Source organism: Gallinula chloropus, assembly GCF_964237585.1.
Source record: "Gallinula chloropus genome assembly, chromosome: 2".
Lineage (NCBI taxonomy): Eukaryota > Metazoa > Chordata > Aves > Gruiformes > Rallidae > Gallinula > Gallinula chloropus.
The window spans coordinates 129,576,865-129,601,557 of NC_140086.1; the positions used below are offsets into that span (position 1 = coordinate 129,576,865).

Below are 24,693 nucleotides of genomic sequence, written 5' to 3' on the forward strand. Positions count from 1 at the left end.
TGTTGGCTGGAAACGTTGTTAGAAGTATTTCCTTATAAACCAGAGATTAATAGTCATGTGCAACTTTGGAAGACATCTATAAAGTATCTTTAATGACTTGGTGCATGCCATTTTAAAAACAGTCCTTTCCAAGAATAAGATCAATACAGTTGTTGTATTGACTTTGCCTTCCCATTGCTATGCCTATTCTTTGCTACTGGTTTGGCATCCATGGTATCTACGACCTGATGCCAGGGAAGATATACTGAAAAGTCACCCCGAGTTTAAAATTTGCTAATTATAGGGCGCAATTATTGTGGACTTCCCCCACCATGCCGCTACATCAGTATATTAAAAAAGTGAAAGTCTTTCAGTGAAAGCCCCCCAAACCACCAAAGATACCCTCAGCAAAGTGTTCCTCTAATTTGGATGTACGCCCGGTGTAACTTTACAAAGTGACTCGCAGTCGTGGAAGCGCTGGAGGGAAGTCGCTGGGAGAGGGCAGCTATCACAACCTGGAGAGCTGTGTAACCTGTCAGCATGGGAATCTTTATTATGCTGCTGTCCTTGGTCTTTCCTGAGGACAAGAATCTTCACTGCAGCCTAGTAAGGTTGCTGCAGGTAGGAAGAAACGAGGAAGAAGTTTTGCTCCCGTATTTCTCATGACCCAAGTTGTGTTTACTCACCTTTATTAAATGAAGAATCTCTGCAACTGAGCTCAGTAAAGTGTCATTTAACAATAAATCTCATCATCAAATGCTCTGATATTTTTTCTAAATACCTGGATTGTGTCTCCTTTTCACGAGGCCACGCACAGAGTCCTTTTAAAAGAAAATGCCACGTGATCTCAGCTAAGTGGATTCCCAAAACACACCCCCATCTCTTAACAGACAAGAAAATGGCCCTGACAAAATCCACGGTATACAATATGCTCTATATACAAATTGAAAGACTGTATCTCTGGTTTTCCCGTTACTCTGTTTAACAAGTTGAATCAGTGAAACATGGAAGCGAAGCACCGACAGCCATCGTCCCCCCAAGTCCTTGAAGAGCGCAGAGAAGTCTTCAGGTCTCTAACGTTTCTTCATTTGCCCCACAAGTGTCTACAACACAGATTAAACAACTTGTCACTGGGAAAGCACGGACTTTGGAATTGGCTATCCACTTGTCTGTTTCAGTATTGTATTCAAGAATGTGCCCTAATCGACCAACACCCTGAAAACCAGCCAGGACGTAGACTATAGATCCCACAGCAGCACACTTCACTGTTACACCTTTCCATGGCATTGGAGACACCATCTTCCACTCATTCATCTTGATATCATAATATTCTACGTTATCAAGGCCACCTACAAAACAATGGAATAGATAATTACTTATTACATTATACTGGACGGCTGAACACACAAATGCTTCATTCAGCTTAGTCTTTATCTTCAAATATTTCAAATAAACCCTACCTACAGAAGACCTTTGGAAAGGGTTTTACTTGTAAAGTAAAAAGACAGAGTGAGATGTGTTGTAACAAACTGCACATTAGATGCTTCCTAGAGAGATCCTAATGTGCTACTTCAGGAGCAGAAGAGGTAACAGTGCTGAATTTCCTATGGATTTGTGGCCAGTGAGTAAGCTCACTTCCCTACAGCAAGAGCATTTTATTCCAGAGCACTCACCACTACCTTTGCCTAAATTGGTCATTTACTAATAGAGGATGTGCCTCTTCAGTAGGACCTTAAAATCCCTGAAGTTTAAAAACCTAAGTCCCCTGGAAAAGCCCAAGGGATTGAAGAGTTATTAAAGAAAATGTCATGATTAAGATTTTCTTCTCCAGGAAAAAGGCTAATAATTACACCTTACATCCTGTTACCCCTTACGTAACAACAGTAAGAGTCATGGTTCTCACTTCCAGTTACAAATTATTAAATCTGAGAGATTAAGAAACCCTTCTATAATTTGAAAGGGTACAAATACTTCACCCCAGACATAATTCTTCCATGTTATATTCCAGTAAGGACAATTAATCAGTCAGGCTACAGACTATGAATGAGAAAGTAATACTTTAAATTATTTGTCCAATCATACACGCTCCAAAAATGAGCATTCTGCAGATAATACTAACATTCTGCAATGTGGAAGCTCTGGCTATAACTGGTTAATAAAATGTAAGGACAAAAAAACTGCATCTACTGATATTTTTGCACTAGGAATCACGTGGGAATAGTTTTAGTAACTCATCAAAAACAAGCTGTACTTTACAATAGCATTAATCTGAGATCAATATTCCAATTACCATAAATAATGAATAATAAGCCTAATTGCCAAGACTTTTGCATTTTGAAAAGCACTTCAGAAACCCTGTGTAATTACAATTCAATTCTCCCAAGAAAGAAACTTTTAATCTGGTTTAAAGACAAGGAGATCACAAGTCTGTGACATTCAGTCGTAGTTCAGAATTTGGGCAAACAATCGAGAAGGTTTGCGCTTGGCCCCGCCGCTTGAAAGCAGCTGCCTGGCTCTGAGTCTCTGCGCTGGGATTCTCCCCAGGGAGGCGACACCGTGACCTGTCTCTCTTACAAGAACGCCGGCGTCTCTCACATACTCAAGCAAGAAGTCAAAATAAATAAATAAATAAATACATCTTTTCTGGGCTGACTTCTTCAGCCTTATTAACTGCTGCAGAGTTGGGCCATGGCGTGAGTGCGCATCTGACTTTGACAGCCCCGCCATCAGCAATAAAGCCTGAACAAGAAGATGCAGGGAGGCAGGGAGCTAAAAGGCGGCGGGCAGCACTGCTGCGACCGCACCGCGACGTGTGTTCCAGTGCTGCTCCACGTCCTTCAGCTGAGCAGAACAGGACGATGAGTTTCTGGCAGAAGGAAAAAGGTCTCTGTGAAACCTTGTGTGACCATCTAGAGAAGGAACAGAGCTGAAGTACCTAAGCCGTTTTGTCCACCCACAGCAAATATTTTGTCCTTGACAAACACCAGCCCGTGATTCTTCCTGGCTTCAATCATTGGGCACAGCTCAGTCCACCTGGAGAAAAAGAAAACCAAACCAACCAGGACAACTCACTCTTTATTTCCTAGAGAGTAAGTAGTACTTCTGTGACTAAACCCTGGTATTAGGGAAACGAAACCTGCAAGAAATCTGCTTAAGGAAAACCGCTTCTTAAGTAAAACTGCAAATAACTGATGGATTGCTGCTTCCCTCAGGAAAACTCCTTACACACACAGTTGTGCCTTTAATCTACACTTCAGGTATTTAGAGAGCAAGCAAATCCAAAAGGCCCAAAAAAGAATCAGCATTAATAGAATACTTACGTTTCTGTGGCTGGATCATAAACTTCACAGGAATTTAGGACTCTTCCAGAAACATTGTTTCCCAAGCTTCCTCCACAAACATAAATGAGACCATTCGCCTCTACCATCCCATGGCTGCATCGCTGTGTCAGCATGCTGGGCTTGGTGTGCCAGCTTTCTGTTCTGGTGTCATAGCATTCAAATAAATACAGTGCAGAATTTCCTTTAAAAAAATAGAAACCCACCAAAGTAGCATTAATTTTTATGGTTGTCTCTTAAAGGAAGAGTGTTCTTTTAATTATCAAATTGATGCTTTATTTGTTAGCTGAAAAGGGAAAGCTGCTTTCCCACCTCCAGAAACAGAACTAACCAACCTGGGACTTAGGGCTATTGAGAAAGCACATACTTGTAAATCTTTTCATCGCTTTGTTTAAAATATGCAAGTTCATAATTGTGTTTGAAAACAAAATCAAGTTATTTGGGAGGGATCATGGTAGAGATAAACATTGAACAGAGATGTGTGTAAATCACTGCTCGTATTGTCATCAACTCATGCTACTCTCACTACTTGGAAATGTATTTCCCTTTCAAGTTGTGAAGATGAAACAGTTTCATAAGCTTAGTACACATTTACGTGAGGTTCTTGTCTAGGCAGTGTGACTTGCCCAATGTGCACAATACTCCTTGCCTTTGGAATTTGATAGCTTGGCTACATTAAAACATACTCTGGAATTATTTGCAACCACCAGACAGCTAGCCCTCACAATTTTACTTTCTTCCTGGGGACTGGCAGATACCTATCTTCTGGAAGTGCAAAGTCTATGTACTCCTCCCTCAAGGGCCGATAAAGCTATTACTGAAATCAAAAGCAATTTTTCTCATGAAAATAAGACAGGAACTTAAAGACTTGTGCTCTGGTAACTAGCTGAACCATAGCCAAAGCAGAGAAGGCTGGATACAACTTTCTCAGAAGATAAAAGACAAACCAAAAAGCCAACCAGGCTCCTTCTCCCCTTCGTTTCAATAGCTGTATTCACCTAGTGCAGATTAAGGTGCCGTTCCTTATGCCTCTTTCCCCTTTGCTTTGTGCCTCAAAAAAATTGCATCACGCTGGCAGCACACTCTACAAGCTGAGTATTTCAACCCTCCAGAGTGCAACGTTTCCAAACCCAAAATACATTAGCAGGTGTCTGTAAATGGTGTTTGTTTACTCCTACCAGGTAATCCTCAATATCACAGAGAGTGGAATGTATTTCTGCCTTGATGTAAATACACATCCTGATTGCGTTGTGGTTGTAGAAATTCTCATCCGTGGGAAATACAGTAGAACCGTCTCTAATGTTTTGGGTTTGTTTTTTTTTTTCAAGGGAAAAGCTTCTCTTTTCCGCATGCTGTGAGCTTATGTCAGGAATTTTTCCTGCACCTGAGTATAGGGGAACAATTTTGTATGCTGAGCTTTCAAACTCTGCCAGCTACTGCAACTAAACCAGTAACTCCCATCAAATCCAGAAGGGAAAACGAGCCCTGTTGTCTGTAGTGGCCTGGCACCGTAACTTGCTTTCCAACCTCTTCAGTCAACAGAAAGGGCACAGAAGTTTTCAATGTCTCTACACCTGAACACACCGCAGCATGCTCTCTGATGAACAGTTTCACGTCATTGCCTGCCGCCAATTAGAAAATATTCTATAATAAATTCAGAAATTAGAAAATATTCTAAAATAAATTAGAAAATATTCTAAAATAAATTCAGGATGAAAAAAGCCTTTTGCAAACAGCAGCGTTCACTGGATTCCAGAAGAAAAAAGTCCAGGCAAAATAGGCTCTGTTGTCTGATTTTAGCTGTTGCTGGTCTGCCTTGAGTAACATTTGTGGAGAGCAAAGTGAAGCTGCGCAGAAACGTCAGGGCAGGTTTGAAAGAACACTAAATGACACCTCCCATTACGGTTCCATCCCCTACCTACAGGGCACTAGAAAGCAAACTCTGCAGGCCAAGTTTGTCTCATACTTCCTCATGGAGTGACGCTCAGGAAACTAGGAAGGCACAGAAGACTCTGCAGCGTCCCGGGTTTCCCAGCGCAGCCTTAGCTCAGCCCAGGCCAAGCTGTGGGAAAGGTGCCAGTTCACATGTACCGCACTAGGTGGCACCCAGGAACTCTCTGATCTGCTGCTGCATTAGACCTCTTCACACCCTTTGGAAGTCAGGAGCATTACCTATCTGTCACGACTTCCCATGAAGTCATTTATCAATGTTAAGCATCGAGTACGACTTTCTTTTCCCTCTTCCTCACATTCCCTACCCCCTCTTTCCCCCCCCCCCCCCCCAAGGCAGAACTCATGAGGATCTACTAAGAATGTTCTCCCTGGCTCTTGGGTTTGGGGGTTTAGTGGGTTTTGGTTTGTCTCCGTTTTGTCTGCCCTTTCCTCCAGAACACAGCTGACTGTGAAGCTCTGTAGGGGTATGGGTACAGCATACCTCTGTAGGGGTATGGGTACAGCACACCTCTGTAGGGGTATGGGTACAGCATACCTCTGTAGGGGTATGGGTACAGCACACCTCTGTAGGGGTATGGGTACAGCATACCTCTGTAGGGGTATGGGTACAGCACACCTACATGCCAACTTTGTGCTTGCAGCTCATGCCGCAGATTTAGTTCCAATTTAAGATGTTGCTGTAACACCATGGCCTGGGCCACCCACGAGGTTTTTTGGGGGAAGAGAAAATGTCCCAAAGGTCTTAAGGTTTTTTAACTACGATGAGTAACAGCAGCAAAAGAAAGCAGCATTTCTCCATTTACTGAAGCAAACCGACAGAGTAAGAAACTCACAGAAGGTAACGTCTGTTACTCGGCATAAAATTGGACAAATTCCTCTCCAGGGCCAGGTATGATTTCACCACCAAAAGCATTAATTACAAAAAAAAAAAACCCCAACCCTCTTTCCCCTACCCTCCCCTTAAAAACCTAATTTGAAAAATTTAAACCATGCTGAATTTTGTGGAGTTATGGAAGTAAGCTAAGAGCAGGGGGGCACACCTAAAACATACTTCCTTGTCCCTGGTTAACTCTGAAGAGCAACAGTGTACTTTATGCCCTAGTTAGTGTCAATATTAATCGTGTCGATCAATGAAGCCATTTCAGAAACACAACAGAAACAGAATGTTAGATTTTTGGGGAGGATAAAATCCTAAATACGGGGGAAATAAACTCATTACGCTAACATGGTAACGTGCAGTTTGTTTTCAACAGTCATGCAAAAAAACCAGAAAAATATCCAGGTATCTCTGTTTGTGCTTTTTTTTTTTGTTGTTTGTTTTAAAGATTTTTAGTGTCTTACCCACTTCTGAACCACCAGATGTATAAATTTTGCCCTCAGCAGCACAGGCTGCAAGGCTATCTCGAGGTGTTGGAGGTCCTAGCTTGGAATACCAGCTATCCTTCACCACATTGTAGCAGTCCATTCGCTTTATAGGGAAGAGCTGGGAACCACCCAAAATATAAACTACGTTGTCCCAGAAGACACAAGCTGCATCCCTGCGCTTTTCAAAGGGACATCGGATGTCTGTCCAGCTGTAATCCTGCATTACAAAGAACAGGTAATGTCTAATAGATTATAACACTTACCTGCACAGCGAGTGTTTTTCAAACAGAGCTTTAGACATGGTCAGTTTTAAAGTTCCTTTTCAAAACAAACATGAACACTGTTTATTGAAGAATACTCCTCAGGCGTACTCTTGAAAAATTCTTTTAGACACAGACATAGTTAGTTGCAATGAACCACGACATTATCAATTTCTATTTCCTCATTCCCTGCGTGCACCCAGTACAGTTTCCCTGAAAAACAGTTTGGTGGGTTGATTCTATTCCCCCAACAGAATTGACCTCCTGCGGCTATCACAGCAGAGACAACACATGTGATCAATAAAGTAGGATTGCATTTTCTTTTATAGGAATGGAAAAGACATCTTACATATAGTAACAGGTTATTTCTAAAAATAAAATAAAATACAGCATGTACTAAACAAAGGCAATGGAAAAAGAAGATAATATCCAAATTGACAAGCAACTCAGTTAAAAAGCTCTGATACATACTTTATTACCATGACAACTAGAAGCTTATTTACAGAATTTACAAAACACAAATGATCTATAGCTATCCACAGTTGATAGCATGAGAAATTGAGTAATGCTCCATCACAAATACTGGCAGTCATATTGCCTAGAAACTGATTTTGCATGGATTGGCAAAACCAGCGAGTATCAAATATGGGCAGTAACACTACCCAAAGCCTTAAGAACACCAAACTCAGCAACTGATGGCAGACCAGGATAGCATACAGCACAAGAAACACTCCTTGAGTACTAGCATCTCACACATTCCATGAGCATAGCTTGCATCCTATACTGAACAGGAAAAGCATGGGACCTTAACCGTTATCTGGGTCACCTCGGGACGGTCTAGCTAACCCTGCTGAATGACCTTCATTGCAATGGTTCACACAAGACGTTACATCAGTACAATTTCTTAGCAAGGACATACTTCAAACACCTTGATCAATGAGGAAGAACAGCGACTCCTACATGGGGGTTCAAAGAAAGAGAGGCAGAGCACGTTATAGTCCAAAACATCTTACAATCTTTTCTTGTAGCATCCCCCATATCAAGAAGAGCTGGCAGGTGCATGTGGCCCTTTATGGTGAGAAACAGGTCCTGGGGCATCCTAGAAAGGAAAGCCATACTACAGCATGGCAAAATAAATAGCTGCATAAATCTTAAGAAAATGTCTTAGTGCATTGTGCAAGATCAACATATTTTCTAGCTCAAACTTCTGGCACTTTCACAAAGAATCCTGTTGTTTTCCTTTACTGTAACAGAGGGGTTGTGATCTGACCCACTTTTGTGGCTTCAGTTCATAGCTACCATTTCATCCACACCTTTATCAAGTGAAGAGCCATAGGTTCTCCCATAACCCGAGCATACTCAGCAGTATCCTTCTCTTTTGACAGGAGTCAACTTAGGTCACTCTCTTGTAAGGCTCTTCAGCATTAGCCCGCACCACACCAAACTGGCTTCAGTTTATGCATTTTACACAGCTAAGAATTGTACTGAAGAGTTGCTTTATGCCACAGTCAAGATCCACACAGGCCTGGGCAGTGGCAAACCTCATTTTTGGGGGGCTGAGTAAGCAAAGAAAGAAGAAGATCGATATATGGTGACACTTCTCCCGCTGACTTTGCTTTTCAATGAACTGCGATGCAGGACACCAGAGGCAGAAGCTGTACCTTTGTTTTTAATAGCTTTTGAAAAGCTTCTTTCCCTCTTCCATGTATTTTTTTAAATTGAAACTATATGAACTCCTAGCAGCCACAAGACCCTCTGACAGGAACAGCACATGTAATTACAGGCCCCATGAAAAAGTGCCTCCTTTTGTTTAAGATATTCCCCTTGTTTTCAGTGGATCTCCTTTTCCAGTGCAAGGGAAAACAGCAGACATGCCTATGTCCATATGGACAACCTCCCCACTAACAGCATATTGACTACAGCTCTCTCTCCTCATAAAAGCTATGCTGGTTCTCTTAATCATCAAGAAATAGCAATGCCAGGCATCTGCTACTTTTCACTTGCCATCGCTGGATTTTTGCGCTGTTAAGAAGTTAAAACTTCCAGCTGCTTCAGGTCACCAGAGACCACAATTTCAAAATCATGAGCATACTGCTGCCTCAAAATTCCACAGGGTCATGTATAAATTTTTAATCAATTAATAAACCAAGAAATATTTTATTCTCAACTTGGGGGTGGGGAGGAAGGGGAAAATAATTTAAGCAATCTGTGGAAAATTCAGTAAGAAAATGCTTCCCACCACTATAATAGACATGTAGGATTTTTAGTATTAGTCTGAACACAAATCTCTAGTCAAAATAGTGCCAGATTGCTCCCCAAGTTTTATGCCTGTCTGCATCTGTCCTGTTGCATCATTTTGCTCTCTTGATGAAGTACATGCATCGATAGAAATACCAGTTACAGAGCAAAGACAACAAATATAGACTTAAAGTGATACTGCTAACAAGTGTCAACAAATAACACACAGTATGCAATCCATTCTTATTTCAAGAACCATTTTTGACAACAAGGAAACAAAGATCAACATTAGAGACTAATTTCACATGCAACAGTGAAAATTATGATTTTCACGCTAGTTTTATAGTGTTAGAATTATTTTTGTATATCAGTCAACTGAGAAAGTATTTTCAGGATAAACATAACCTTTGTTTTGAACTGTTTCTTTAAATAACATAATTAATTAAATTATTGAATTCAGTTAAAATCAAGAGTGAAAGACTAGGTCATTGCTCAATCCATTTAACAGACAAACACACACATTTCTTTCCCGAGGTCCTAATCCTGCAAAAGTACATACACATCCTTAATTCTCTGCTCCATGACACTCACATCACCTTTTGATGAGACTAATAAACATGATACAGTATTTGCAGCACTGGAGCACTACAGCTCCCCACTAACCCCCTTATTCTGCATGCACACAATGCTAATTCAGCAACGCTTCTGCACCCCTGGTTTGTGGCATTTAAGCAGCTACTGTCACAGTTAAAGATCAAACTCCGATAACTCAAAGCAAGACATCCAGAAAAAGACCTTTAAATTAAGAATTGGGAGTGAAGTAAAAGCTATTCAACAAGAAATGACAGGCTAGCTAAGAATACTCAAGGAAGCATATAAGGTCTAAGAAAACATTCAAGGAAGACATGCTTGTTAGAACGGAAACCTTCAATTACCCATTTTTCTCCTCCATCCCTGCCCCCCACTCCCTCCCCTCCCCACCATTAATCCACATGCAAGGGCATAAAGTTTGATGAAGAGGCAGTTCTGAAAAATTTCTTCCAAGCTCACTTCTGATTTGGTGTGATGCCTGGGCAAACAGTCTATAGGAGAGTGAGGTATTTTACCCTGTGCTTTACATAGGCTTACACAGATAGGACTTTTTGTCCACAGAACAGATGTCTCAGGAATATAATTTAGGTCTGGCCAAAGATCACCTAACTACATACATACATTTTCCTTTCAGTTGGAAGTCTTTGCCTGTCACTCCCACTCAGCATGCACCAAGGTTATTATTTTTCAAACAAGATTTAAGTCTTCAGAAAATACATGGTAACAACTAGGAGCGAGGGAGGGACGGTTATATTAGTTCATAAAGGGTAACTCAGCAACAACCCCCCATCTTCTGAGTTCTGAGCACCACTGACATCAGGCAGTTACAGAATTTAACCTATCTGGTAGGTTGGTCACGAGACCACCTGCACACTATGCTGATGATACCATGTCCAGGTAGGGACTGGGACAGTAAGGAAGCCAGTTCCCATCCTGCCTGAAGTTAGCTTCGTTGCAACATCAGTAACTGGAGATTAAGAGAAAGACACTCCTCCTGATGTCCTTCAGAAAATAAAGGTCAGAGCAAACCCAGTGAATTACAACTTGTTAAAATGCCAAAACTGAGTAACTGTTTCAAAGTGAGGAATGTCCTGACCAGAGGCTCCCCTCACTTCAGACCTTGGAAAGGAAAGAATTACCTGCTCTGTTCTCCCTTCACCTCCTCACCCCTAGTTGGAAGTACTGCTTATCTCACTTGAATATATGTATTGAAAGAAAAGAGGTGGGCATCTCAGAATTTGGAATTCCCAATAAAAATACATACTAATGTCTCTGAGTCAGCAAAGCTGGTAGTTTTTTCCAGGCTTGAGTGGTGCTCACATAAGGGAGCTTCAATTCTGTCTTACATAAGGGAATGTGAATGACGGAGTCAAAACACATCCCAAGGGCTCATTCATTCTGAAGTAGATTGAATAGGGGTCATACTGACTGCAAAGTTCACACAGGGAACACAAAACTGACTGAAACTATAACAAGCATTTAATATGCTGAGTTTGAACAACCAGAATTTCTGCAAGAGTATCCCAGGTATGTGATCTCGTAAGAGAGCCCTGATATTTACATAGTACCTTTTTTCTGTATTACTTCCTACCCTTGCCTGGTAAAACAGTCCTTCTAGACCATCTAGTCTGCACGGCTGAAACATACACTCCTCCCCCGTGGGGTTGATCTTATCCAGGAAAGCTCTCTTGCTCTATAATTGGCCATCTCTAAGCTTTTTTTTGTTGTAGAAACTCAGTCTTTTCCACTTATGGAATACTTGGCTCCCGATTTTTCTTCTTATATAATTTTAAGAGCAAACAAAACTGTCAACCATTGGGATTTAGAAGTGGTTGGATATTTATAACAACCACACTGAAAAACCACCTTGCACTCTGAAACCAGGTTCTATGCTAACATACCAGACAGTAATTTAACTTGTGCTAAAAAAATTGCTTGGAGTATTCTCTGAACACATAGGTGCATGCACAGGTACACAGGCTTTTATACATTCCTAACCAGCTCCTGATGTTTCAGCGACCTTTTATTTATCTCCAGCTGTGGGATCCATATACCAATCGATTCTCAGCTCAGATGGATTTACCAGAACCCCACACCTAACACTGCCAATCAACAAACACCTAATAATTCTATTCAAAACGAAGCACTACATCTAGGTACACAGACTTCAAAACACCTAATTAACGATACTCTTTCAACCCTATACTCAAGAGGCAGGGAAATACATCCTTCCTAATACCATTTGGTAGATCGTTACGCCTTAGTTAACACCGTCAGCAAGTAGCACACGTCGGATTACAAACAGTGAATGTTAATGCATTCTGAGGTAACGATTACCTTTGGGTTAAAGTATCTGCAGGACTGGGGCTGGGAGCCTCCGAACAGGGCAATGCGGTAATCGTGCTTTTTCCTCCGGGGCCGCGTACCTTCCACCAGCTCTTCTCTGTCTTCTGGGGAAAGCAGATGGTATCGCATCCCACCTGGAAGGAAGACAGCAACCGCTGCAGATCTGGGATAGCTTGTACACAGAAAGGGGTGTTTCAGAGGCAGGGAGCAGGGAGAGGGAGAGGGAAGGGAGGAAAAAGGGGGAGAACAAGTTTCTACGTTACACCTATACAGCTTTGATTTAAAAGGGAAGAACGGAGAGCAGGATGTGAGGATACATCCAGGTTTGCACCCCATTTCAAATTGCTTGCTTTACGAAAAAACAGGCGTGGACTCATGTTATACATCACTTTATCAATCAGCTCGATTAGCCACCATTAACAAGTAACTAAGTTTGTTGCGTTGAGACAGGCAAAATGAAGCAAAGCCAAAGAAAAGAAACAGCAGAACTCAGACCCTAAAGAGGGGGGACATCAGTGCAATGAGTCATCAACCATGCCATCTCCCTCACCCCCAATTTCTGAATAATAAGGAAGGCATTCCTAGCATCTCACACTTCATGAAAACCCCTCACTTTTGTTCTTAGCTTGACAATGCAAAACACCAGTTACAAATGGTGTACAAAAATATGCATTCTCCTAAGCAGCAATCCAAAGACTACAAAAATATTTGTGGCATTGCAAGCCACTAAAACCAGACAAGGAAAAAAAAAAACTTATTTCTTAAAAGGATGCACCCAACTCCATCTCAAACAAGAAGTATGACTGAGATGTCAATGGTCAGCAAATACTTACCAACTTATGTTAATTTGAGTCTTGCTCATTGACAGGGGGAAAACAGTTACATGCTGCTTTTTAGATCTATGCTAAAATGCTAATTAACTGGTAACTAAATAAAAATCCTTCCAGAATATTTATCAACATCTAGGCTTTTCTTACATAACAAAAATTCACAAACAGCATCTAAAATAAAAACTGAAGCTTGCTCCCTATCTCATCTGCACCTTAAGAATGCAGCTGTCTGTAGGCTCAATGGTCAGTATATATTAGAGAAAAAGCACAACATTTGCTCAGCATTCTGATTTGCTTAGGGAAGCTCTGCAATGTTCAAAGCGTTGACATGAAATATCTCTTTTATTTACTGACATACGAACAATATTGAGGTTACCAGCCTGTCCCAAAGGCACACTCACACTTCCAATTACCCTAACGACTCATTGACAAAATCTCCGTTCCATTACTTGTCGTGGAGTTCATGTCATTTGCTAGGAGAAAAGAAATTCACATCACACTGTGTTACATAAACTGGGTATTATTTACACGTTAATCTCCTAATCCGACTTCAACTAAGCACGGAACCTAGAGGAGCACAATCACATTCATTTAATGTGAAAATGTTGTCAGAGAATTTAAAAGCAAATAATTCTCAAAAAGCATTTTTAATTTTTTTTTTTAAATTATACAGAACATTAAATATTTCAGCTAGAGGTCAACTTACTGATAACCATTTTAAGGCATTCTGGGTTATCCTGAATAAGTGGTTCAGCCTGAACTGTTTTACTTAAGAAGTTCTTTGATATAAGAGGAAATCGGACTTTAGCAAGAATATCAACCATGTAGAGCTGGCGATTTGGCTCATCGTACTTCAGCCATCTGACCGCGGCATCATAAACCTTGAACAAGAGAGGAGGAAAGAGAAGGACAAGGTACATCGAATTAAGACAAATAATGAAACCTTCATGCTTAAAATTGATTCCTCTGCCTCTTGGAAGTTAATTTATACTGATCATTTATTATGTGGGGATTCACCGTGATCTTCCCCAAAAAAACCAACCACCCCCAAAGACAGACAATGCTCAGACACGAAGTAAAATAAATGCACAACTATGGAACAAAACCCTTCTACCAACTTAGAAAAACCCCAAACAGCAACACAACAAACCACTACTTAGCACTTTTTTTCCCTCCTCCTTTCTCCAAATGAGAAGTATGAAGTTGCAGCTCACATTTATGTGGGTAATCCCTCTACCAGCTTAAGACTAATACGCTTCAAGTTGCATGTCAAACACAGGTACTACTTCACCAGAAGCACTGAAATAACTTCCACTCGACACAGGCTCCTGAGCTGACAAACTGCTTCTGTTACCAAATCATAGTGTTGGAGATCCGAATGGCTTGGTGCTGTGTCTTAGGGGACCATTTAAATTAAGTTTTTCTGCTGTGGGCTACTCTACGTTTACCAGAGTGTCTCCCCCCGGTCTCATCTTTACAGGACAACATAATGGGGTTTCTTAGGGAGCAGGGAGGGCAGAACAGGGAAGGTAACCAAGAAATCTGCTCCATTTATGATTATCCTCTGGATCAGGAAAGAGCAAAACAAAAATCCAATATTACCTATGCACTAAGATACTTCAATGCTGCTCTCAGACACAGCGAGCTGATCTACTGTGCTGCCACTCCAGAGTCAGCACTCACTCTGTCACAAGCAGTAGCACAGTCAGTACCTACTCCTGCAGCTGGAACTGCTCACAGCGATCAGCGGTGAGACATAATGCAGAAGACCTTCAATGGCAGAGTTAAGTTACTCAGCAGGACTGCTAAACAAACTCAGCTACAGTCCTGCAAAATGACCAGGAAGCAAGGGAGAGTAAAGAAATCTTTCAAAAAACCCCAAAGTATATATTTAAGGCTCAGTTCCACCAGCTAAGGAAATTAATTCAACACAATGACAGGGACAGAAACATTGTATCCCTTTGTCAACAGAAACATTACTTACATAGAGGGGAAAAAGAACAGGTAGTAATTAAAGCTACCTTCCTTCCCCAATGTAAATATCCTTACCGCCTTTATGACTTTTCTTCCTAGTCTGCTGAAACACCACATGTAATAACCACACTTCAAATAGGGATATTCATTAACGCTTAGTTTTGACCCACTGAGGATGCACCTTTTACTCTACAACTTAACAAGCACTATGTGCCTCACATACTGTAAGAACATCAGAATTGAGGTGCTTTCAAACAGTTCTTGATTTAAAAAAAAAAAAAAAAAAAAAGAAAAGGAGGTGAAGTTCTTGGCTGGTATGAAACAGGGATCTCACCTGGTCTTCTGCCCTGACTGTCAAGGTATCCTGGTTCAAGAGGTGCGTCACACGCTTGACATCAAGCTGAAGAAACTCATCTGTCTTGTAAACTTCAGTGAAATGCTGATGGATAAAGTCATCTGCAGTGGCTTTCAGTTCCGGGCAGTCGAGGCATTCTGCTAACACGCTTATACCTGGGAAGGAGAAAGTAAGAAAGAACCCAACCTTTCCAAACTTGAACTGCAATTACCTTCAGTTTCTTAAAATGTAATAAAGTTACTGTAACTTCAGAGATACTCAGACTTCCAACTTAATGTTTATTACCATGCTGCTTTGTGGGGTTTTTTTCCCTTTAAAACATATTCTGTTATAACTCATCTGCTATTCAAGACAAACTAAGACAAGCACAAGTTTCTGATCCCTATCCCCACCAAAGGAAGTGGAGAGTCAGACCCGCAGCACTGGCCTCATTAACTATTTCTCCAGCACTATTTCCTCACTGCTTCTTTCCCCATTACAAAGCAGGTACCACCCCCTTAACTGGGTCTGAGCATTAGCACAATAACAAAGTCTAACAAGAACAACTTGAGAAACCAGATCCAGGTTTTATGACCTCCCCTGAGCTGCTCCCCTAGTTTTGGCTGAGATAGAGTTAACTATCTTCACAGTAGCTAGGTATGGGACTATGTTTTGGATGTGTTGCAAGTGGTGTTGATAATACAGCTGGGTTTTTTTTTTTGCACAGAAGTGTGTTTTGTTATTGCTGAGCAGTGCTTAGGCAGTCAGGGCCTTTTTGTGCTTCTTACACTGCCCTGCCAGCAGAACAACTGGGGGTGCGCAGGGGGCACTGACAGGACCGATGACCCAGACTGACCAAAGGGGCATTTCATACCATACAATGTCATGCTCAGCATATAAAGCTGGCAGGAGGAGGAGGAGGAATGGAGAGATGTTCAGAGTGTTTGTCTTCCCAAGTAACTGTTATGCATGATGGAACCCTGCTTTCCTGGAGATGGCCGAACACCTGCCTGCCCATGGGGAGCAGGGAACAAATCCCTTGTTTTGCTTTGCTCCTGCACGCAGCTTTTGCTTTACCTATTAAAGCTGGTTTTATCTCAACCCACAAGTTCTCTCACTTTCACCCTTCTGATTCTCTCCCCCATCCTGCCAGGGAGGAGTGAGCAAGCAGAGCTGCGTGGGGCTGAGCTGCCATCTGGGTGGAACCACGACAGCCGCTCAGGCAGCAGCCCTCACCAACCAGGCCCGATTTCCTTCAGGCTTCACAGTGAACTGGGACTTTTCCGTACATGTTGCACAGTCAGTTATACACCAACACACCTCCCCCCACTCTCCCTTCCGTCCCTCCCCCTCCCCAAAATTAAATAAATTAAGCTGATGCTGCTGCAAGGGCAGCAGGTTGGCACAAAGGTACAGACAGCACTTGCTCCTGAGAAGCACTGCTTCCAACCTTAACAACCAGGTGTATGCAGAGCTTTTCAGAAGCAACTTTTGCTCATCATGTTACCATCTTCCTCCTCCTTCTATGGATGATATAGCAAGTGGGGTAGAAGCAACTCACCAACCCACTGGCTCCAACTAGCCTGAGCTGCTCTTATATAGTAAAGTGCAAACTGCAAAGCTAGTATTTTAATTCAAGTGTATGACCTCTTAATAAAGCTTCAAAAGATTCAAAATGAGCCATAGTTTCTTTCAAATACTTTTTTTTAATGAACTGTGGACTTTCCTATGAGTCTGCACAGAACAAATTTCAACTTGCAAACAACGACTTGAGGAAAAATTATTTACTCCTCATCTTACTCTTTTGCTACAAATTAGCAAGTGTACAAGAGCATGATTAATTTTCTAGTTAACAAAAAGCCACAGAGGAGAGAATACACCTCAGAGCAAGCATAAGTGGCATTTTCCTTAGAAGATAGTGTCTTCCTTCCAGCAGCTGTTTCAGAGCCACAGATGTCCTGCACTGAAGTGTCAGCTGAATCATGCTAATTCAGATACTCTGCAAAACATTTCTATTGATATCATAAATACCTGCAACATGATTGAGATGTTACTAAAAGAATTATACAACAAATGCCAATAAAAACCTATAAACAAGTTTAATCAGAGATTAAAGATGAAGTGCACCAAATCTTAAGTGTAGAAAAAGTATTCAGTTCTACTTGTTGTTTATCTTCTTCTGTCACACTGAGTTCACTTTAGGGCAACAGAACATACTTAATATCAAACCCACCCAGATGAAATGAATGGATTTCAGTTAAAATCAAGAGCAACTAAAAGCTGAAGTAGCCTAAACTTACCCTGTTTTCACCTTCAGAAGATATGCCAGTTTTACAGAAATTACAGCTCTGTCAAATTCTGTTTCCAAGTACAGTTAACAACAACCAGTGAATAGCTGAGGTTCTCTAAGAAACAAGAAGCTGCCAGGTGCTGCCAGGCTGGGATGTGACCTAGCAAAGTCAGTGGACCTTGATGCTAGCAAATAGAACTGTTTTGTCTATAGGACAACAGTTCAAATTCAGAGCAAAATTATTTTTATGTGCCTGGATTTAGCCAAATATTGCCATGTTTTAGACAATACTATCTCTTTTCATGAATAAAATTAAAAAATAAGTACATTTAAGTCCACACTTCTCTTACCAAGACAATTTGAAGCATCAACTTGTTCTTTCAAAAAGTCCACGCACATTTTCTTCACAGGTTCAATCTGATACTGGTTTGCTGCATCTAGTAAAGACTGGACATTATTGCTGTTAACTGAGATTCTGCAAAACAGAAGGCGCAAAATTAGCATCACTAAAGCTACCTACTTTGTTGTACCCCAAAAGCCCTCAAAACTTCCACCAATTCACATAAATGGCAAAATTATTTCCCTGCTATTTGCCCAAGCATCTTTGAAGACACAGTCTCCCTTCAGAGTCTTCCCAAATTGCTTTAATTTGCTCAATTTTACTGAGGAAGGGTAAAGAGCAAACAGTCCCAACCCCTGAAGAACAAGCCTTTAGCACAGGCCCTCTGCAGTACCATACTGTTGCTCTGACTTGTGCCAAGTCAAAACAAAAAGCAAACAGAACCTCTCTTCTGACAGTCTCCTACTCCCAAACATGCAGCAGCAAAATCTCTCTAAGCTCCCTGTCAAGACTGCTCTGGCTGATTGGCTGGGAGCACACAAACAGAACCACCACCTTCCAGAGAAGGCACAGAGGCCACAGACAAGGGCTTGGTACCAGGGGGGCAACAGGGCTGGGGTGCTGACACTGACTCTCACTGCTGATGGAGCAGACAACAAGGTTCCTCTCAAAGAAAGGAGAGGGCCTTCCAAAGTGAGTACAGATTAGTACAAAACATTAAAGGCCTTCCAACCATCCATCCTGAGTACTGACTAAGAAGTACTGTTACATACAATCCTAGTCACCTGCAAAAGCTCTGTATTTTAACACACACAGGGACAACCTGAGACAGGAAGGCAGTGCTGTTCACAGGACAGTTATCCACCCTGCCTAGCCTGAGAGGAAGGTGTAACTCCTAGAAACAGCTCTCTATGGTAGCTACCACAAAGAGAAACCCTGCTGATACCAGTAAGGGCCTAAATTTCAGAACAATAGGAAATATAATTTGACTCCAAGACTGAAGTGAAAAGCATCAAGTGCTGTGGATTGCTTTCTGGAGACAACTACCACTCTTTTGACTCTGCAGGACTTACCTACTGATTAAAGAAAAGGAAAAGGGAAGAAGGAAAGAAGGTCTGGTCACATCAGGCTTTAAACAAAGCAAAGAACTGTAATGGTAACAGAACTGATGAATCATGAAAACATTATCTTAAGACTTTACCATTTACAACTGGCAGGTTCCCTAGATGGTGTGACAGCTTTAAACAACAAAACTACCTTGCAGTATAAGCAAACTCCACGAGCTGTTCAATAATGTCAGGTTCTGCATCTTTTAGCTCCACTTCAAAGGACTTTGATTCAAGCATATTTGCTGCAAATAGATTAAAAGACAAACTACATCAATAAGTCACTCTAGTGATCGCATATCTTGCAAACAGTAGAAAAAGAAGTGATTATACACTGCTAAAAACCGCACACAATTGCTTGCTTTTTCCCCAGGGTTACTTATGAAAGCTGGGAAAGAAGGCAGGCAGTGGGACAAACAACTGATGTATGTTTGTGCTTGTGCTATGTAAATTACAACAGACTGTACTTAGCATTACCAACACCAAGAAGCACATGCCACACTGTCAGAAGCTATTTCCACACTGAAGTTGGTAAGGAGAGACAGCTCTGAGCTCCCCACATCCAGCTGCAGCACTCAGGTTTGCCCACAGATTATAAAGTTATAAGATTATGAGGTTATAAGGTGAGCACTGGAAGGCAGGGTTATTTTACTGCTACTTGACTTTAATGCATGCCTCACAGCCCAGTGATTCTGCAACTCATGGGCAAGGCATACACAAGTGAGACAGGTACTACAGAAATTAATTTGTAAAGACTGTACAAATGCAAGAATAGGTACACTTCTGAAAGCCAATTTTAATCTCATAGCATCACCAAGGTTGGAAAAGACCTTCAAGATCATCAAGTCCAACCACCAGTGCTACACCACTGTAACTTCTAAACCATCCCCCAAAACACCATATCTACCCATTTTTTGAATGGCTCCAGGGACAGTGAGTCTACCACCTCTCTGGACAGCCAGTTCCAATGCTTCACCACTCTTTCAGTGAAAATTTTTTTCTTAATATCCAATCTGAATCTCTCCTGGTGCAACTTGAACCCATTCCCTCTTGTCCTGTTCCTAGTTATTTGGGAGAAGCAGCAAACATCCACCTCACTACAACCTCCTTTCAGGTAGGTGTAGAGAGTGATAAGGTCTCCTCAGCCTCCTCTTCTGCAGGCTGAACAGTCCCAGCTCCTTCAGCCTCTCCTAATAAGACCTGTTCTCCATATGCAGATGTGCCTAATGGTCAGGAGCAGTGGAGCTGAAAAATTCTGTCACGGGAGCAAATACTCCCAATTTCCAGGTTAAGGGAGCATTGTAATTTTGCATGGCTGGGCTCTGGTGGAGGAGGGTGGCTGCAGGGGCGGCTTCTGCCAGAAGCAGCCAGAAGCTCTCTGCAGGCCCCAGAGAGCAACCACCAGCCGGCTCAAGGCCGGAGTCACCACTGACCAAGCCTGGGCCCATCAGTGATGGTCACAGTGCCTCTGGGAATCACATTTAGGAGGAAAAACACAAGCAGACGTTTTTTGCCACCAGAGGCAGGAGTGGGAAGATGTAAGAAACTGTGCAGACACCTAGGTCAGTGAGGAGCGGGGGAGGCAAGTGCCAGAGAGAAAGATGCCCCTGAAGAACGTGGATAAACTCACGGTGGAGCAGGTGTCCCCCCACAGCCCATGGAAACGGCTGAGACAGAGACACAGAGACGAGAGAGCGCAGGTTTGGGTAGTGAAGGGGCAGGGTTTGTGACTCTGTGGGGGTCAGGCTGGAGCAGTCTGGGCCTGAGACACATTCTGTGATTTATGACTGCACCCCATAGCAGTGACCCGTGCTGGGGCAGCTGGTGAAGAGCTGAAGCCTCCTGGGAAAGGACTCCCTTTGGAGAAGTTTTTGGAGGACTGTCTCCCATGGGTGGGACCCCACAGTACAGCAGGGGAAGGGTGTGAGGAATGCCACCCCATCCTCCCCCAGCTAAGGAAGAAAACAACTCATGAGGAACTCACTGAAGCCCCCATTCCCTGCCTCCCCCACTGCCACAATAGGAGGGGGTGGGGGGTGAGCAGGGGCAAGAAGGGAGCAAAATCATGACTAAAGTGAAGTCTGCTAAGAAGTGAGGGGTGGGGGGGGAGGTGTTTTAAGATCTGGTCAGACTTCTCATGATCCGACTCTGGTTTCACTGGGTGTGGGGTGTAGTGTAATAAATTAGAGAGTTTTCTTTCCTCCACTCTGTGTTGAGTCTGTTTTGCACGTGACACTAATTGCAGAGTGATCCCTCTCTGTCCTCATCTCGACTCCTGAGCCTCTCAATATATATTTTCTCCCGTCCAGATGACAAGGGGAGAGAAAGAGCAACTTTGTTGGCCTCTGGCCTCCAGCCAAGGCCAAACCACCACAGGGAGTGAGACCAGCACTAATACAGTGTATGTGCCCCAATTAGAGAGCTTGCACATGAGGTAATACTTTGACTTGATCAAAAGCAATTTAAAGGGAAATTTGGAAGAAGGGTGAACAGAGATGAATGGAAGGACACAAAATTAGGAAAAATTGACTTATCCCTGAAATTAAACAGTTTCATGAACAGCTTTATTGCCACAATTCTAACAGGATATCATCACAAAAGTTTATGAACAATTTTGAAAAGACTTACTAGTAAACATCAAGTTAAAAAAATGACTGGCTGAAGCAAGCACAACACGGTGGGCTGGGATCTTTCTTTCTTGAACCATAAGAACGACGTCACAGAGCGTTTTCTAAATCAGAGGGAAAACAAAGAAAGAAAAACCCCACAAAGATCAGCATTTTCAAAAATATTTCAACAATATTTCTTTAAAGCATCTTATGGAAGTTCATTACTTTTCTTAACACAATTCAAGCTTATTATTGTAATAAAAAGTTTTTCTGAAAGTCAAGGTTAAGGTCAGTAACCTGGAGAACTAGCAAAGTTCAATTTACCCCCAAACCTGTACCTTAAGGGTGGCCACAAATAATATATGAACTCTGACTGAAGTTTATTCTGCGGCATTTACATCAATGTCCAATGAAGTCAGCTCTGCAGACCTCACAGGGGAAGTGTTTACATTACACCCATTTCATCCAGTGTCTCTTTCTCTACTCAGCTCTTGATTTTCAAGAAAAACCTCTGAGGAAACTCAGATCTGAAGACTGCCATCATACTGCCCAGCCAGAGCGAAAGCGATGAACGAGTTCAAAGCATTCCATGGAACATTTATCAGGAAATGTATCCATAAAAATACCACCCCTATGGAAGGGTTGTGGAGAGGTGGGCGATGGTCTCTTCAGCCAGGTGACAGGAGACAGGACAAGGGGAAATGGCAGGAAGCTGTGCCAGGGCAGGTTCAGATTAGATATTAGGAAAAAAAAAATTACTGAAAGTTGTCAGGGCCTGGAACAGGCTGCCTGGGGACGGGGTTGAGTCACCTTCCCTGGATGTGTTTAAAAAAAGGGTAGATGAGGTACTTAGGGATATGGTTTAGCATAGGATGGGAACGGTTGGATTTGATGATCTTAAAGGTCTTTTCCAATCTTGTGATTCTGTGATGAGCAACTGAACTTCCAGACAAAAAAAAAAAATCCTTTTGTTTCTCATTTATTTGCTATTTGCATGCACACAGTGACAACATTCATAAACAGGAGACATGAGAGGAGAGTAAGGGATTAAGTTAAAACCCACATAATTCAAACAGATTCTCAAATGGTATCCTTTCCAGGATGTTCTGACTAAAATAAATGCAAATCATAGGACAGTTAATTACAACTCTTTATTAAGAAAGAAAAACTGAGCAGCACTGCCTCCTAAAAACAGGAGTTAATTTTTTACTATTGCCTTAAGTTTATGGAATTCCTTTCAGAAACACTTACCCATCCTACACCCCACCCAGACAAAAGCATTTCTACTGTGGGAAGTATGTATTTGCTTAGAACAGTGTGAGAATGTTTTCCACATGCAGACAGTAGTATTTAAGGGACACCTCACAAGGCCGGTAGCCCACACATGCAGCCTGTCCACATACACTTATGAGGTTAAGGACAAGGCATTAAGAAACACTGGACAAAACATAAGTAATACAATTTTAAAAAACGTTTTAATTGGAAGTTAGACGGGGGTATGTGACATAGTTTCCTTTGTACATCTGTAGCTTTAAATATCTGGGATTGAAACAATAAAAAAAGAGACTATTTGAAAGAAGTTTCAGAGGAAATCCTTTAAAGCTGAAATTCCTAGCACATCTGGTTCAAAACAAGTGTTGGAAGCTAGCACTACAAGATACCATAAAATCCTGTGGTCAAGTGTTGCTAAGACTTGCAGCTGTTGCTTAAACTCCACGCTGCATTTCTAGGACACATTTCGTGCCTCCGCTTAGCACATGAAGCCTCTTGGATATTCTGAGGCGTCTGGATGCAGGAAGAAATACTTGTCAGCCAAACCAGACTACCATCTTAATTTCTTTTCCTGTGATGTCTCTGGGTGTGACTCTTCCATTTCAACTAATGCTCTTGTGAGGGTTTCTGTACTCCTTTCTAGAAGGACCCATGGAGTCGCTTCAATGAGGCAACAGATGACTGGCATTACATCAACCAAAGGGCACACCCAAGCGTGAGCTTGCGTCAGGGGACTTCATCTTCCAAATAACAGGTTCAGCAACACCTTGCAACTGTCTGGGCTTCATTCCCACTTACTTCACTCTTGTCTGACCTCCCCTCAGCCGCAACAAAGGATTTACACACATGCTCCGGGACGGCTCTGTAAACACCACGAGCGTGGCCCGTCTCCCGTTGGAGAGAAGCAAGAAGTCCTCCACGCACTGAACATCCCCTGCCCCCACCGTCTTCCAGGTACGAAGTTGAGGAGCACCCACAGTTTGAACTCCCACGCTCACAGAGGACGCCTCTAGAGCCCGGCTCACGCAGAAAGCCGCCTCTGAGGCTCGCCGCGCCCGTTCTCCCACAGCATTACACCGACGCAGACAAGCAGCCAGCGCTCCACCTGCGCCTTGCTGTTCCCATCACAGGGAACGCTCCACTCCCGTCGTACGCAGGTCTCGCAGCCACAGCGCAGTTTCTGACTTGCCAAAAGGCGAGACCGGCCTACAGACCTCCTGAAACTTTAGCACGACTCGCCAGCCGAACCAGGGCACGTACCCCGGCTCCTGCCGGTTCCCCAGTTCCGCCCCACACAGCCACAGAGAAGGGGCTGGGCTCTGCTCAGAGGAGGTTTTTCACTGCAGGCACCTCGGCGGACGGGAGACCCAAGCGAACCTTCCTGCGGGGCCCGTCTACAGGGCAGCCCCGACCCCCACGGGCACCGGCCGGCAGCCCCGCCGGGGGCGTTCCCGCTCCGCGGGAGCCTTACACGGCGGTGCGACCGGGCGATTAGCGGCCGCCCCGCCGCCCGCCCCCACAAAGCCCGGGCCCCCTCGCCGCGGCCCGCCCCGAAGCCGCCGGGGGGGGGCTCTAGGCCCCGCCACCGTACCTGCTTGCGCATGGTGTTCATCACCCCCATGAAGCTCGCCAGCAGCTTCGCTTCCTCGCGGGCGGCGAGCTTCTTTTCCGTCTTCTTCTTGCTGCTCTTCTCCGACCCGGGGGCGGCCATGCTCCCCGGCTCTCACCGCCGCGGACACCGCCGGCCCGCCGCCCCCGCCGGGGCACATGCGCTGCCAGGTGCCGACCGACCCCCGGCTCCCGCCGCTCGACACTGAGGCGCCGGCGGAGAGCCAGGCAGGAGCCGCACCAGCGCCGGGCCGAGGCTG

General features: G+C 43.1%; 1 protein-coding gene across 1 annotated transcript; it reads right to left on the bottom strand.

Annotated features, from left to right (window-relative positions):
* Positions 1 to 70: 70 nt before the first annotated feature.
* KLHL7 (kelch like family member 7) lies at positions 71 to 24,693 on the bottom strand. Its single transcript, XM_084280610.1, has 11 exons — positions 24,417 to 24,693; positions 21,573 to 21,675; positions 19,096 to 19,189; positions 17,849 to 17,973; positions 15,209 to 15,384; positions 13,607 to 13,781; positions 12,062 to 12,204; positions 6,612 to 6,852; positions 3,300 to 3,501; positions 2,915 to 3,012; positions 71 to 1,328 (listed from the first exon to the last, which is right to left on the bottom strand). The coding sequence occupies exons 1-11, from the start codon at positions 24,534 to 24,536 to the stop codon at positions 1,045 to 1,047; spliced, it is 1,761 nt and encodes a 586-aa protein (XP_084136736.1). The 5' UTR covers positions 24,537 to 24,693; the 3' UTR covers positions 71 to 1,044.